The 14,431-nt window shown below is 36.7% G+C and overlaps 1 protein-coding gene across 4 annotated transcripts in view; it reads left to right on the forward strand.

Annotated features, from left to right (window-relative positions):
- Window positions 1–14,431, forward strand: part of STAG1 (STAG1 cohesin complex component) — a 180,333-nt gene that overhangs the window by 80,691 nt on the left and 85,211 nt on the right. For all 4 annotated transcript variants that reach the window (XM_082767502.1, XM_082767501.1, XM_082767504.1 and 1 more), the window contains one exon: window positions 14,075–14,151. In XM_082767502.1, coding sequence (XP_082623628.1) covers window positions 14,075–14,151 — 77 coding nt within the window. The remainder of the gene's footprint in view (window positions 1–14,074; window positions 14,152–14,431) is intronic.

Consider the following 14,431-nt stretch of genomic DNA (forward strand, 5'->3'; position numbering starts at 1 on the left):
TGAGATCTCATTAATAAGGAAAACTCAATGAGAAAGGGAAACTGAAACATCTGTTTCATACTTTTCTGTAACAGAGGAATGAAGGTTGTAGAGGTAAGCTTGTGAATTTAAATGCAGGGAAGTATAAAACCAGAGGAAAAAATGATGGACTCCAAAGTCTACAAGAAAAGAAGGTGTTCCCTGAGACGAGCGTACATCATGGTGGTTTAGGTCTGCTTCAGCAGCCAAAATGGCAGTAAACCCATTTCATTTGATGAGTATGTTGTGGGGCTGCTTTATGCTGCTGCAGAATGCTGCAGCCAGAATATATTGCTGAACAGCACCATATATTAAAAATGTAACTCAATTTTTGAATAATCTCATCAAGTGGATGACCCATGATATAACATCCTTTGGTGCTTCTATTATGTATTTCAAGGAAAAATTCATGTAAGAAGGATAACAAAAAAATTGCTAGACATTGTCTATGTTTACACTAAATTAAAGTGTCATTATGCCAAAAAAATGATTTCAGCATTACAGTTAATCTTAAAAATTTGAGCGTATTATGATAAAGACACTCTTATGTTAAGATTTCCAAACATCTTAAACTGATAGTGGGGAAGAGGAAGCACTGAGAAACCTAAAGGATTGTTTAAAGTGCTGAAAGGCAAAAGGAAAAAAAAAATACTCTGAGTAGTTTGTTACAAGCTATTGTGAAAAATAAATGCTTATTGCAAAATCAAACATTAGCTGTAGGTTATGTTAAAATATTTTGCCCAAGCATTGCTTCGTATATTCCCACTTTAAATAAATTTCCCCCGCTCCGTAATACAGAACCAGTGGAGTAAAGTGACTGCATCAGTGGCATCTTGCATTTGGAAATCTACAGAGAATTGCACTAGCAGCATAGTAACACTTGATTATTTTCAGTGCCATTTCTAATTCAAGCCAAATACACCATTTCAACTAATTCTACTATTCATATTTGTAAGGTAGAGGGTAGAGGTAGAAGCAATCTGAGAGGAGATTGTAAATAAGGATTTAAGCCATTTTCCAGATTAAACCTGCTGCCCTTGCTGCATTCCTTTGTGTTTTTGATCTTTTTCCATAGTGGTACTTGATTAATTTTTCCCCTCGAGTACACCATCTTTGTGTTAATTAGCGTTCTTCATTTCTTCACTTAAGCTCTCTATTCCCTCTTGTATTTCATCCTCTATTTATTGCTATCGGTCTTGCAGCACCCTTTCTATTAGTTACTGCTTTATCATTTAGAGTACTAGAAAAACAAACTTTACATAAGACAAAGTAAGACTGATGTAAACTTCATTTTGCTCACAAATAGTGAATCCTAGATATCTGCTGATGAGAAACAAGTTCTATGTTGACCTCTCGTTTTTTTGCACCTCTTCCAAATTCACACTTAAAGTTGTTGTCAACACTGTAGTGATCTCTGTGTGTTTTCCAGTCTTTCCTCAGTTTGCATCTCCAGTTGCCACTCCACACATTTTTGATGACCTCAGATTTGCCCTAGGATTGCTGTTTCTCCAACCTTGTCGTGACAGCTGCCAGCAGTTTGTCTTTTCTCAGTTCAGAGGTGACAGTTCCCTCTTGCATTATATTTATCACCAAGCATATCCAGATTTTACTGATTTGTGCTCTGGTATGTGCTCTTTTGTTCACTTGCCCCTGCCAAAGTGTTTGAGCAGCTATTGTTAAGTTCACTTGGTGTTGCTTTAAGCTCACTTTGAATATGATGCTTTCTGTTATTTTTCAATAGTAACCCAATCCTGATGAGGGAAAAAAAAAAAAAAAAAAAAAAAACCTTTTTTTTTTTTTTTTTTATGGGCTTTTTTGTGTAGGATTTCAACTAATTTTTATTTTTAAATCCCTTTCAAATAAAGATACTGCCTCTCTTCTATAACTGGCTAACACACACTGTCATTAATTAAAAAAAAAAAAGTTCTTGAGACAGCAAATATGACATCTGTACCACTCCCTGTGGGGAGTTGTTTCCAGATAACATACTAAATGTTTAAAGCATGGCTGTTACTGACTTCCTGCTCCTTATCTTCAAATTGCTTAATGACTGGGCTCAGAGTACCTAGAAGATTTTGTGAAGTTCATGGAATGGAAACTTGTTCTTAAATTTGTGGAACAGATAGATTATTTGCAATAAGAAAAAAGGAGGTCTCAAACCCAGGCCATTAGAATATAATCTTCTCCAGTAAGGAAGGGCTAATGAAAACTTTTATTCTTTTTCTTATTTTATTTGTTTTTAAATACCCAAAGAAAGGTGTTAGTCAATGTACGTGCAAATACAGTTGTTTGTATGCTGCACTTTGAATTGATCCACAAGACTGCAAAGTAGATGCCTGGAAAATGAAGAATGTGCAGTTATGGACCATTTTTGGCATAGTTTAGATTGTCCAGACACTCATGGGAACTCTGAACAGTAAGAAAATAGCAGTCTGCAGCATCGTAATCAATTTATCTTGTAAGACCATCCTCTTTCTTCCTGCATTTGCCTGCCAAGTTCATTGGCTGTAGCAAGAGCTGCACACAGCCAAGATGCAATAATTTCACCTGCACAATCCCTGTTCATTTCCAGAACCGTCAAGTTCCCTGTGCCTAATGAGGCTAGACAGTCACAGTGCACACACATGAGACTAAATGAAGGTTGCAGAGAGCATCTTAGTTCTGCGATGTGCACATACTATGCATTTTTTCAGGTGGTTTCTCAATTTATTATTTCCTTAGACAAGAAACACCTCCATACATGTGTTCAGATTTTCAAAAAGTATTGGAGTGAGCAAACAGATAATAGAAAATTGATTTTTTTTCCTAGGAAAGAAGGAAAAACAGTTACATGAAAAAGGATAATTTCACCTTGCATAGTTTTAAATGGGGAAAGAGGAAGATAAAGGCATTGCTTTGAGCCAGCTCTGCTAATTTTTGCATTGCATTTTCATAGATCCTGGGCAGTAAGTGCTTTTAGTCTTTAATATACTGGAAACAAGTGATTTCAGGAGTAGCAGGAATAATGAAGAGTGATATCTAGTGTTTCTGTGTTCATTGTCATCTTCACTGAACTGTACAGAAGCTGTTGAACATACTCATGAAGTGTCAGATACTCTTGATGAGAGATGAAGTTCTGAATGCCATGTAATACACTCAGAAAGTTCTTGAAGCTTATAACTTTTTGGACGCCAAATAAGCTATATAGCAAACACTAGTGTAGAAGAGGTTGGTGTGCTCCACTTGAAGCTTTTCTTGAAGAAGCAGTGGCATTCACGATGTCAGTGTCCCTCTATTTCTCCTGTCTCAGAGGGGTTTTTGGTGTCTTACCAGAGACTCAGGTCGTGGTTTGTAGTGTCTTTGGTTTCTTCTCAACTATCTGCTTTTGTAAACTTTATTGGAGCCTTTTATATCTAAGATCTGTTAGATTGGTTCAAAGAAACAGTTCAGATTTCATTAAGCAGCATACTTACAGACAGAAATGCACACATAAGTCTCATCTCCTTTTTCTAGATTAATAAAAAAGCAGAGAAACACTTTCAGGTAGATGATGACTTTAATTTAACCAGGATAATCAAATGTTTTAGACTTAATTTATATCTAAGACATTTCTGTATCTCCAGTGTTGGTTTGTGAAGTAAGTACTTTTTATGAAGTTGACTGTTTTTTAGCTTTCTGCTGCAAATCTGTTTTGCAGTGGTTACAGTGTCAATTTTACTGTTGTACTTTAAGATATCTGCTTTTTTTATTTTTATTTTTTTCATCAACTAGATGTTATGAGAAGATACCAGCCAGTGTTTGACTGCCTGGTAACTCTCAGAGTGATGAATGAGGAATTCTGAAAAGCAAATTTAGAAAAAGATTTAGAAAACTGGGAGGTGTTGTGTAGATGTAAGCAGATATAAGTTTGTCCCTGCATAGAGCAACTTAGGTAAAAATCACAGGAAAGAAAACAGGAAAATCAGTCATCAACAATTGTTAAATAATCATAATCTATTTATTGTTGTCCAAATTGGTGGATTAAAACTTTGCTGTCTAAAAGAATGCATAATAAAGAATCTGTAGTATATGAAGTGTGTTGGAACAAAGATCTGTTATTTTTACTGTAAAGAGTATTTTTAAAACTGATCTGGGGTTTATTGTAATTACTAGAAAATATTGTAGATGTCACAAGGAGAATATGGTGGCACATCGCAGTACTGAATACTGGTACAAAGCAATTTGTTTTAGCCAAAATCATTTTATCAGACAGATTCTGTGTTTTCAAGGCCTTTGCTATTCATTATCCCACACTTCAACTGTGCATTATAACAGGAGACACCTGGTACCAAGCTGCAGTTCACACAGCAGCAGCTCCTACCACATTGGTACGTAGCCTAACAGCACGGGGCTTGTGCAGTTAAGACGCCTGTAGCCTGTTGTTAGCAATGGCAGTAATATTTCTACTCAGCCCTTGGCTACAGGAATGCTTACACAGTTATGCTCTGTTAGTGTGCTCGTGTTTGGTTGTCTGAGTCCTCCAGCTCTGTTGTCATTGCACTCTCCAACCTGGTATTTGTACGTGCTGATAAGATCCGCACCCAGGAAGCAAGAGGAGCTCAGGTGCATATTGGGCCTCTCTCATTACAGAGGGAAGTTTATGGGTCTGCATGTTAGCAGTGCAGTTGATGTCCTGGATGTGAAGCCAGCCCCGATAAAAGTACTCTCAAAGAGAAATAAACCTAAATGGACATAATTCAGATATTTATGTTGTTGTATCTTATGCTTAACTTTCAGTCCTTCGTCCAAACTACAGATGTTTCTGTCACTGGATTTGAGTAACTTCTGACAGCATGAAGCCAAAGTTTGGTTCTGCATATGAAGTGAAGAGGTGTTTTGCTCTAGAGCCTGTTGTCATTGTGAATAATTAGGAAATATAATCTCTTTGCTTGGCAGTGCGTTGAGAGGTGAAGTAAAGAATTGGAGATAAAGGACAAATTTATGTGTATAAACAAAGGAGTCTATGTTATAAACTTGCATCACATCTGCATCTTGAGCATTGAATGCATTTCTGACCATCCCACTTCCAAAAGAATATACATACATGTAATTAGAGAGGGAAAGAACCGAGCAATGGGAAAAAGAACGACAGGTAGAGGAACAATTATTTTCTGTTTCTTGAAAAAAGGAAAAAAAAAAAAAAAAGAAAAAAAAGATCCCATGCTTATCAAATCAAATGATCAGGCAGCAGCTCTAAAAATAGAATGAGTTCCTTTCTTACAGAATATAGAGCTAACCTGCAGATTTCATTGATGCACAGTTCTGGGGAGATGAAAAGTACAAATGAATTCAGAGGTGATAGATTCACTAGCAGCATTAAATACAGTAGTCACAGTGTGGCTTAACAACCTGCAGCTCAGGTAAACTCTAAACTACTACCCAATGCAAGGTTCATTTATACATGACCTGAAGTTGCACTCCTAACACCTAGTGCCGATTACTGAGTACAAAAGTCCTTATGTTATTTTTCTGTTTCATCAGATCCATGTAGAATGTTTCACGTAACAAGTTTCCTTACAGCACTTGTGCAGGACATTGCAAGAATGAGTGGTGCTCACAAAAAATGAATCGTAGAACCAGTACTAAGCAAGCAGGTGGAGAGTTTCAGAGGAGTTTAAACCGAGGAAGATGATGGAGTCAGCTCTTTCCCTCTCTCCTCAGGCATAAGCATCCTCCTTGATCACAGACTGCTCATTCAACCACAATGAAGTGAGGCAGTGCAGGGCAGGATGCAGCTGCTGGGGGTCTGTGATGGTGGATGCTTCCACCAAGTGCGTTAAGACATAATCAGGAACAAAGCACTGCCTTTGGGACAGCAAAGGCTCCAGAGCTTTTACTCATGTTCATGTCATTTGCTGTTGTTCAAGTCTGCAGTTATCTGACAAAAAGGTGGGTGCCTTGTGAGAATTATTACTTCAAGCCATCAAAGCATGAAAGGATCCATTTTGTGAAGTCATTCACTACAAATACTACATTTAGTGGCTTTAGTTATTAATTATATGGCTTCTATTATTCAAAGTCAGTGACGTTAACATCAAGATGAAAGCAGCTTACTGTTTCCAAATGCAAATACTGTAGTTATACTAAAACAGTATTATCTGACTTAGAGTGAAGAGGTTTCCTTTATCAAAATTTTAAGACATAAAGTGTGCTATTTCTGGATGCATTAAATTATGTAGGCCTGCTGCTTTTTCTAGTAGTAGTTTGTGGAATTAATATGTTTTTGTTTTTGTTTTTTCTTTTCCCTAAAGAGCATTATTTGCCATTTTATCAATTTTGTTACTATGAAATCCTTTGGCAGTGGTGACTGTCAGCTTTACTTCTAGCTCTTCTAAATAATTTTGTTACTGGCAAACTGTGCCTGCTCCATTATTCTTCCTCCCTTTCAAAGCATTTATATCTGCTGTTTAGCATGTTTCTATCAAAACCTGTGTTTAGAAAGTTTTATTCCATTCTGAAAACTGACCATTTTTTCCTATTACTGCTTTTTTAAATCTTTTAATCTAAAACAAACTTTTTCTATTACTGCATGACAACTTACTTAAAAACTGAGAAAAAGAAGTTCATTATAGAATTTTGAAAATGGCTATGTGTTGCATAAATGAATGACTTTTAGCTGCTTATTGATGCTTGTGGAGCTCTAAGGGATTTGTGAAGCATTACTTCACAAAAATAACATCAACCCATGAATAGGCCCAGTGGTTCTGTAGGACATAACCTTCTACTCTGGCACAGTGATCAGATTTAATAGTAGGTAGTTCTTTGGGTCACTGCTGGATTCTGTATTTTTTCTCGCTTTCATTCTCCAGACACTTGGGATACTTGTTTAAAAAGAAGCAAATTCTAATGCCTAACTAGGAGATTAGGAATTTCATAGGATTCAGTTTCTTTAAAATAGACTTCAAGTTTCTATCGCTTTTTACAGTAAGAATTCATAATTATTTTTTCAGTCAAGGGGAAATAACTAGGTTGGCGTTGACACAAATGATTTTCCTCTTTGTAACGTTTTCAGGCAGACTTTGGTGTTTTTGTAACTGTACCTGTAATGAAGGAATTGTTTCCTTCATTGGTGTCTTCTGGATCATATATCACTTACGTGGTTTTTTGGAAAGATTTGAACAGTCAGAGTGTATGAATCACTAGTTGTATGCATGAAGTTACCAACTTCTAAATCTCATTCAGAACTTTGAACTTAAAAGTGTAACATGGAATTGTTCACTTCAAAAATGAAACAGCTATCCGGGTATTGGAAATAGCAAGCATTTGATAATGAAATTCCACTGTTTTGTGCAGTGAACCCTATGGTAATCAAAGCTTAGAGGTTCTCCCAGCTTTACAGGTCCTTTTAATCACCTGTATTGATACTGTTTAAAGCTACAGTCACTATTACATTACTGGTTGTTTGAAGTCAGTTTCCTTTTTAGTTAACCTTTGAGGTTTCCATACTGAATATCTTCCTTTAGCGGCACTTGGTTTTGATAAGTCAGCAGTTCAGTGCTTGTGATAAAGGTCTGTAAAATGAAACAATAACACGTTTCTGTGTGTTGTATTATAGAGGACATAAAATTAGAAATGCTTTAGCAGTGGTCCCTTTGGATGGCCTCTTGCTGTCTCAGTCAGTTACTGCGTGTGCTATACGTGCATGCCACTGTTGGACACGTAATGAGCACAGAGTAGGAACTGTAGGTGGCAGTCAGGCATTGGGAGGAGAGAGCACACAAAAGGGGCCTAAGAATGAGGAAAGGACTGTAACAACCAAATTTCCTCCATTCCAGAACTTCGATTTTGTTGCAATTTTTTCTCAACTTTAGCATCACATTGCTATGGAAAAGTATGTCTCGGTCCTCAGGTAATCTCATCTCATGAAGCAATCTCTTCATGATGACAAGTAAAAAGTAGTTTGTTATTTTCTCTGCTATCCTGTGGAAGTCTGTTTTATTTGTATGTTTCTTATACTGCTTAAGACTCATGGTGGGGCTAATGCAGTTCTCTGTAAAGGAATTTCTGGTCTTTATCTTTCCTTTGCTTATTCATTTAATTCAAAGAAAGAACCGCTTGGAAGAAGTTTTACCAAGAAACAGGATCTGAGCATTCAGGAAAAGAAAGTTGCCCCTAAATCTTTCTCCTATTTAATATTTGTTTTTATTTGTTCTGAAGTCTAGAAAAGCTCTCTTGAAAATAACTAGGCAGTGATAGAAGGGGAGAGGAGGTGGGAGTTTCTGCTGTAGAAGTTTAGACATAAAAAAGACGTAAGTTTAGACATGGTTTAGACATAGAAGACACGAAAAGAGGAAGGCCAGATACAAAAGCTTGTTGTTTTAAAACAGTTTATAGTTCTGTAATGTACAGTATTTGCTGAGATGGAGGGACTTAAACTAGTGAGGTATCATCAAGGAGTAGGACATAGCAAGTCAAGGGCTGTCCATGTAGTTCTTATAATGCAGTGAGGACTCTGTCGATTTGAGAACACAAATAGAAAGCGCCCTCTATGAGAGGTAATTCTCATTATCAGGATGGCAAAGTAGTGAGCTTAGTCATTAGAGGAATATTCCTAGTTCTGCAAGAGCAATGTGAAGAGCACAATAGTGATGATGGTCTTCAAAAGAGGACAAGAGTAGACAGGGGACATAGATACACAAGTCTTCTTGGGAAACACAACCAAGGGAAAAGAATGAACTTGTTCCGAGAAATGATACTTCAGAGTCAAGTGCAAAATGACCTAAAGCAAAGGAAGAATAGGAATTATATCAAAAGAGCAACTTGAGTCGTGTACTCTGCAATGGTCTAAAAATGGAAAGTGGAAAATCAAATAATTAAATATAAATATTCAAGAGTTGTAAGAGCATGCTGGACAAAATCAGAGCAGTGCACACAATAAGGAAAACAGAATTAAGAATAACAAAATGATATTCTGGTAAGCAAATTAATAAGTGGAATATCAATCAAAGAGTTGGACTGCAACAAGAGAATGCACTTTTCCTAAGCGTGTCACTTGAATGGTAAGGGCTTAACCTTGCAGAGAGATTTCAAAGAACACTTTCGAATCTATTTGGGGAACTGATACATTAGATACTCAGTTTCTGTTTCCTTGTAGGAGGACAAACATAGACAAACTGTTAGAATCCTTTCTAATAATTGCCTAGGATTCTCTGGTTGAAAAGATTTTAATTGCATGAAACTGTGATTTGTTTTTTTTCCATTGGGATTCTTGCTGCTTCACTCAGTAAGTTCATGGTCTAAAGCGGTTCTAAGAATGAATTAGGGCTGTGTCTTTTAGGATGATAATGGCTTTCGAATACTGCTTCATCTGTGACAGAAGCAGGGCAACGTAGAGTGACTGCCACAGGAATAATTGGGGAATAGGTCAGTAAAAGCTCCTTCTGTTCCTAGGTCTGCTGGGGAAGTTAAAATTCAACTATTTAGGGTATCTTCTTTCTAGAATCCTGACTTCTGGGTTCAGTAATGTATTCAGTTTTAAAGATGAGAAATCAATGGAAAATTAGGAGCCCTGATGGGATTTAGGATGTTCAACACCTATTTGGGTGTTCTTCAACCAGCCCAACACTGTTTCCATTTAGATTAATATCTTTTGTTTCCAATCAGGTCAGATCTACCTTAATATTTCTATGTAATGGTAAGCAAGTAACATGAAAAGAAAATATTTATATATATATTTAACCAGTGTGTAATTTTTGGTTAATTTCAAACTGCTCTCTTCTGGGAACAGTAAATGAAATTTTACGGGAGTATACTTTGACCCAGGTTAAGTCATAAGAAATAATGTTCACCTCAGTCTTCATCATCTTTCCTGTTGAGTTTTGTCATTAATGCTTTTCAGATGGTTAAAGCCTGCACTTTACGGACATTGTGGAAGTGGATTATTTCTGTTTTAGTAAGCGGGGGAGGAAGTTACAGGAAACACACACGGACTGATGCTGGGGGAAAGAAATATTGCCCACACAGCAATTCTGTAATCATCATCCATCCTAGCAAGATCTTTGCTAAACTTGCCCTCTCTTGACAATTTCACAGCACTCTGATCCCAGCTATTGACTTGGAGCCGATGCAAAAGAGTGCATTGCCTTTTTCATATTATGCTTTTTAGTGCAAATCTCCTAGTGTCTTCAACTTGATGCCTTTATAAATCTTTCTTCCAGTTAACCAGTTTGTGCGGTTGAGAGCTAATAATTACTCACCATGTATTTAAGGTCCCACAATTAATCCTTCTTTGGCAGGAGAGTGTGGACTTATTTTATATCCATTGACTTTTTAGTCTTGAGCTGGAATTTTCTCACAGTTTTCTGGGCAGTCAAAAAGAGAAGGAATTATATTGGCTTTGTAGCTTCTATGAATTAAGGTACCAGAGATTAAAACTGACTATGAATCATAGGATATAGTGTGTTACCAACTTTCAGGAGTCTCTTTACCAGTGAGCAATTTGTTTGCGTTAGCTCACAACTGTGGCCTGTTAGAGTAGCACTTCTGCAGTGGCCTTGTTTCTGTCACAAAAACTGTCCTTTCTTCTGCAAGTACCAGAATTGCCAGCTTTTAGAGTTCTTTGTTGTTACTTTTCTTGCACAGGGCTTTCCCTGATAACTCGTTATTCTTCCCACTTTAAGTATACTTTCTGAAGCCACTGAGTTCACTGTACGCTGTATTTCCTGGAAGTAGTATGTTCTGTCTTATACACAGCTTTATTAAATTGTATTCATGCAATTTTGTGTGGGCCTTCTTAGTCCTTCTCTTCTGTAGTTGCAGTTATGTTGCGTCATCTGTATGTTTTTTTCTTTTCCGTTCAAAAAGCCACGTTGGCTGACATGATTAATTACTGATGGATTAAATTGATAGCTGCCTTTAGCTGAAAGTTACATTGGAAATTTGTCACTTAAGGAAATAGACTTACATGTCAATGAGAAGAAGACTTAAAAACACAATGCGGGAGAATAAGTTTAAACTGAGAACTCTCAGTTTCTTAATGGGCTAAGATAATTTAAATAATCTGCATTAAACAGTAAGAGTTAGCTTCACAATAGAGGTAAAATTCAGTTAGAAGAGGATAAAAGACTAGTAGCAACATGGCTAAGGCACAGACCGTAGGAATACAGTCCACACCTTCAATTGGATTTAGTAGAAATTCTGTTTAAGGATTCACTTTAAAATCAGAGAGTTTAGCTTTTCATTAATTATAAAAACTACCATTTTCAACAGGATTGTGGTTTTTTTTTTTTGGGGGGGGGGGGGGGGGGGGGGGGGCGGGACAGGCAACAGGCAGGCCTAAGCTGTTCCCTGTTGCTACTTAGGTAGAAATGTTCATTTTGCTTGGCATGATTTCCAGTAAGAGTGGTTTGTCACAGAAGGTGGGAGCAAGAATGAGACATGACAGTGAGTTGATAAATGCTGTCAATCATCGCTCCTCTTAACACTTCCTGACACCTCTGTGAGCTCTTGTCCGCACTGGCATCCGCAGGAGATGTCGAGAGCTTGTTCCATCCTGTGCATGCCCCCAGGGAGCTGGGAAAAATGTGTGTGTGGAGTCTGTATGAGCCTCAGCTGGACCACCTCTGTGTAGCATCAGGAGAAATCCTCAGGTGCCCAGGAGATGGATGATGCTGTCTCAGTTCTGGTCATGGATAGTAAAAGCCTTCCCATGGTTCAGAAGAGGCTGCCTGGGGTCTGCAGCCTCTCCCCTGGGCCAGTGCAGTGGGCAGGTTCCAGGTTTCTGCCCTTGTGGCACAAGATAACCAATTTGTTGTCTGACAGTAACATGGGGAGTGCCTCTGGTACCAGCCATCAGCTTTCTTTGAGCCCTGTTTCTGCATCTTCAAAGCTGCTAAAGAAACAGGGATATATAGACCTAGTCATAAATAGTCTGCATTGCAGTGATGCAATTAAAAAATGCAGTCCTTTAAGCAGTTACCTCTTGAAACCAATTGCTTTCGAGAAAGCATGCAAAGGAAAATGTTACTTTACTTGACTGTTAAAAAAAAGCAGGAGGTGATTTAAAAAGTAACAATATCCAAGCCACCAAATAGTGCCCACAATATAATTACATTCCATAACCTCAGGGAGGAAAGGTGCAGAGAACCACAGCAGAAATACACTAAATTGAAGGGAGGTTTGAATTGAGGGAAATGCATTAACAAGGCATTTTAGTTGCACTATTTTTACTTTTTCTGACAAAGTAACATGGTAATACATTGTAAATATATGAAGTAAATATACAATGTGCAATGTAAATATACAAAGTAACATGGTTATATATTGTACAGAAGTTATTCAACAAGTAAATTGAATTAATAAAATTTGAATCAGGACTATAAAAATAAAAGTCAATAGATTCTGTACTCAGTGAGTGTTGTTACTAATCAGAAGAACAGATGACAGCATGCAATGAGAGAAAGGTATTAATGCAGTTGAGATGGATTTCTAGGAATAGCTGTTCGCTTTCCAACATGATGAGACATTGAAACTGTTTCACTTATTTAAAACAAAACTTTCATTGTTGGGCGAAATATTTAAAATATAGCTGCATATAGAGGTGATTTCAAAGCTGATAAAACAGGTCGTCAGCTCAGGTCATACAGTAGTATTCTTTTGAGTTCTTGTTTTATATCAATACAGTGCATTACTAATTGCTTATTAAAAATATGCAAATTACCATGCACAGACGTAAATCACCATTGTTAGAACTAAGCTTGAGTGTTAACCTAATGTGAAAGAGATAAGTAAATAGTATTTCATAAAGAAGCACTAACAAGTCAAGAAATCAAAATTTAAGCTCTGTTATGAAACAGTATCCCTTCTAAGAGATAAAAGCTGTAACTATGCTTACATGTTTTGAAATGCATATGTTTCTAATGCTTGTTTTTCATGGAATAAAATAGTGTAATAAAAACATTCCCACAATATTTAGTATGCTTAACTTATCTTTTTTTATTCTTCGCACAGGAGTTAATACTGTTAGCTGTTAAGTCTCTATGATTCTGATTCCAGTTTTTGAAGCCATGCAGTGGATTACTAATCCAATTGAAATTTTTGAAAAACTAGGGAGATTTACTCTTTGTAATGTTAACAAGGTTGGGATGGGAATTGTAGCTCTGAAGTTTGCTTATGTTTTATGTGTTTCCTCCTTTAACAAAAGACAATTGTCAAGTGGCAAAAATGTAATGCAGTAACAAAAAAAATAAATATTCCCTATGGTGACTTGCATTATATGGTTGGAGATTTAGACAATGTTTAGTTTCAAAGGCAATAATGTGATATAAAGTGTGATTTCATTCAAGTTGCATTTATTTTCATTAATTGCTATTGTATTATATTTTCAGTTCTGGTAGCTTTGTACAATTTACAGTGAAAAGTTACTCCTGTAAACTTTGTTGTTCAGGTGATGGGGAAATGGTGTAATCAAGATGAAGGAATAACATAGATGCAGTTGCTGCTTTTGGTCCTGAGCTGGCTCACATCTTGACTGAGCCCTTTGGAGCCTTTGGTTTTGGAGAGACGTCTTGACTATAGCACCACACGATGCAATTGTGGTAGCTCTGGTCTACAGAGCTCCATTCACACAGTGCTGTGGCTTAGTAATAAACCATGCTGGTCCTGAGTTAAGCAGTTTGGAAACCACTCCTGTGCCTCCACGTAGAGGTCATGGTATATCTGTAATCTATAATCATAAAAAAGTAGAGAAATACTAATAACGGCTGTAGAACTGAAGGACTTTTATTTTGCATACAAAATTAAAAACATTTGGTAACTGTAGATATGGTGTGAGTCTTGCATTGGTTTTTAGTTGCTCCTCTATCATGCTTGCTCAGTTTTGAAGAGTAAAAAGGTGGAAAATATTACTAACTTCCATTCTGATGGTTTTACTTGTCTCTTCAAGAGTCATTGTTTCTCAATGTTTTTGTATAATCACATTAAATGCTCTTTCATATGTATTATTGAGCTGTAAATTTAGCAGCAGAAAAACATTGAGATTGTTATTTTGATGTGAAAAATGGGTTGTGTTAATTTCTTTTGTTCCCTTATTATATTACAGGTACTGTAAGAATTGAAATGTTCAGGAACATGCAAAATGCAGAAATCATAAGGAAAATGACAGAAGAATTTGATGAGGTATGTTATACAAATAGTGCTTTAAACATTATGAAATACATTACGGTATTCTTTTGTTTTAAAATAAACATGCAGTGGGTAAGAAAACAGTGGATAAGCAATGTCTCAGTATAAGAAATTATGTTGACAAGCAAAACAGCATTTTCAGCTATTGGATGAGGATCAACAGGCCAGCATGAGCTTTAGAAAGAATAATTATGAAAAACAGAAGGTAGTGAAATAATTTGAAAGGCTGATTAGTCACCGATCTTGAAAAATCAATATTGTGGATTGAGTAGGC

Source organism: Aythya marila, assembly GCF_965140915.1.
Source record: "Aythya marila genome assembly, chromosome: 9".
In the NCBI taxonomy this organism is placed as follows: Eukaryota; Metazoa; Chordata; class Aves; order Anseriformes; family Anatidae; genus Aythya; species Aythya marila.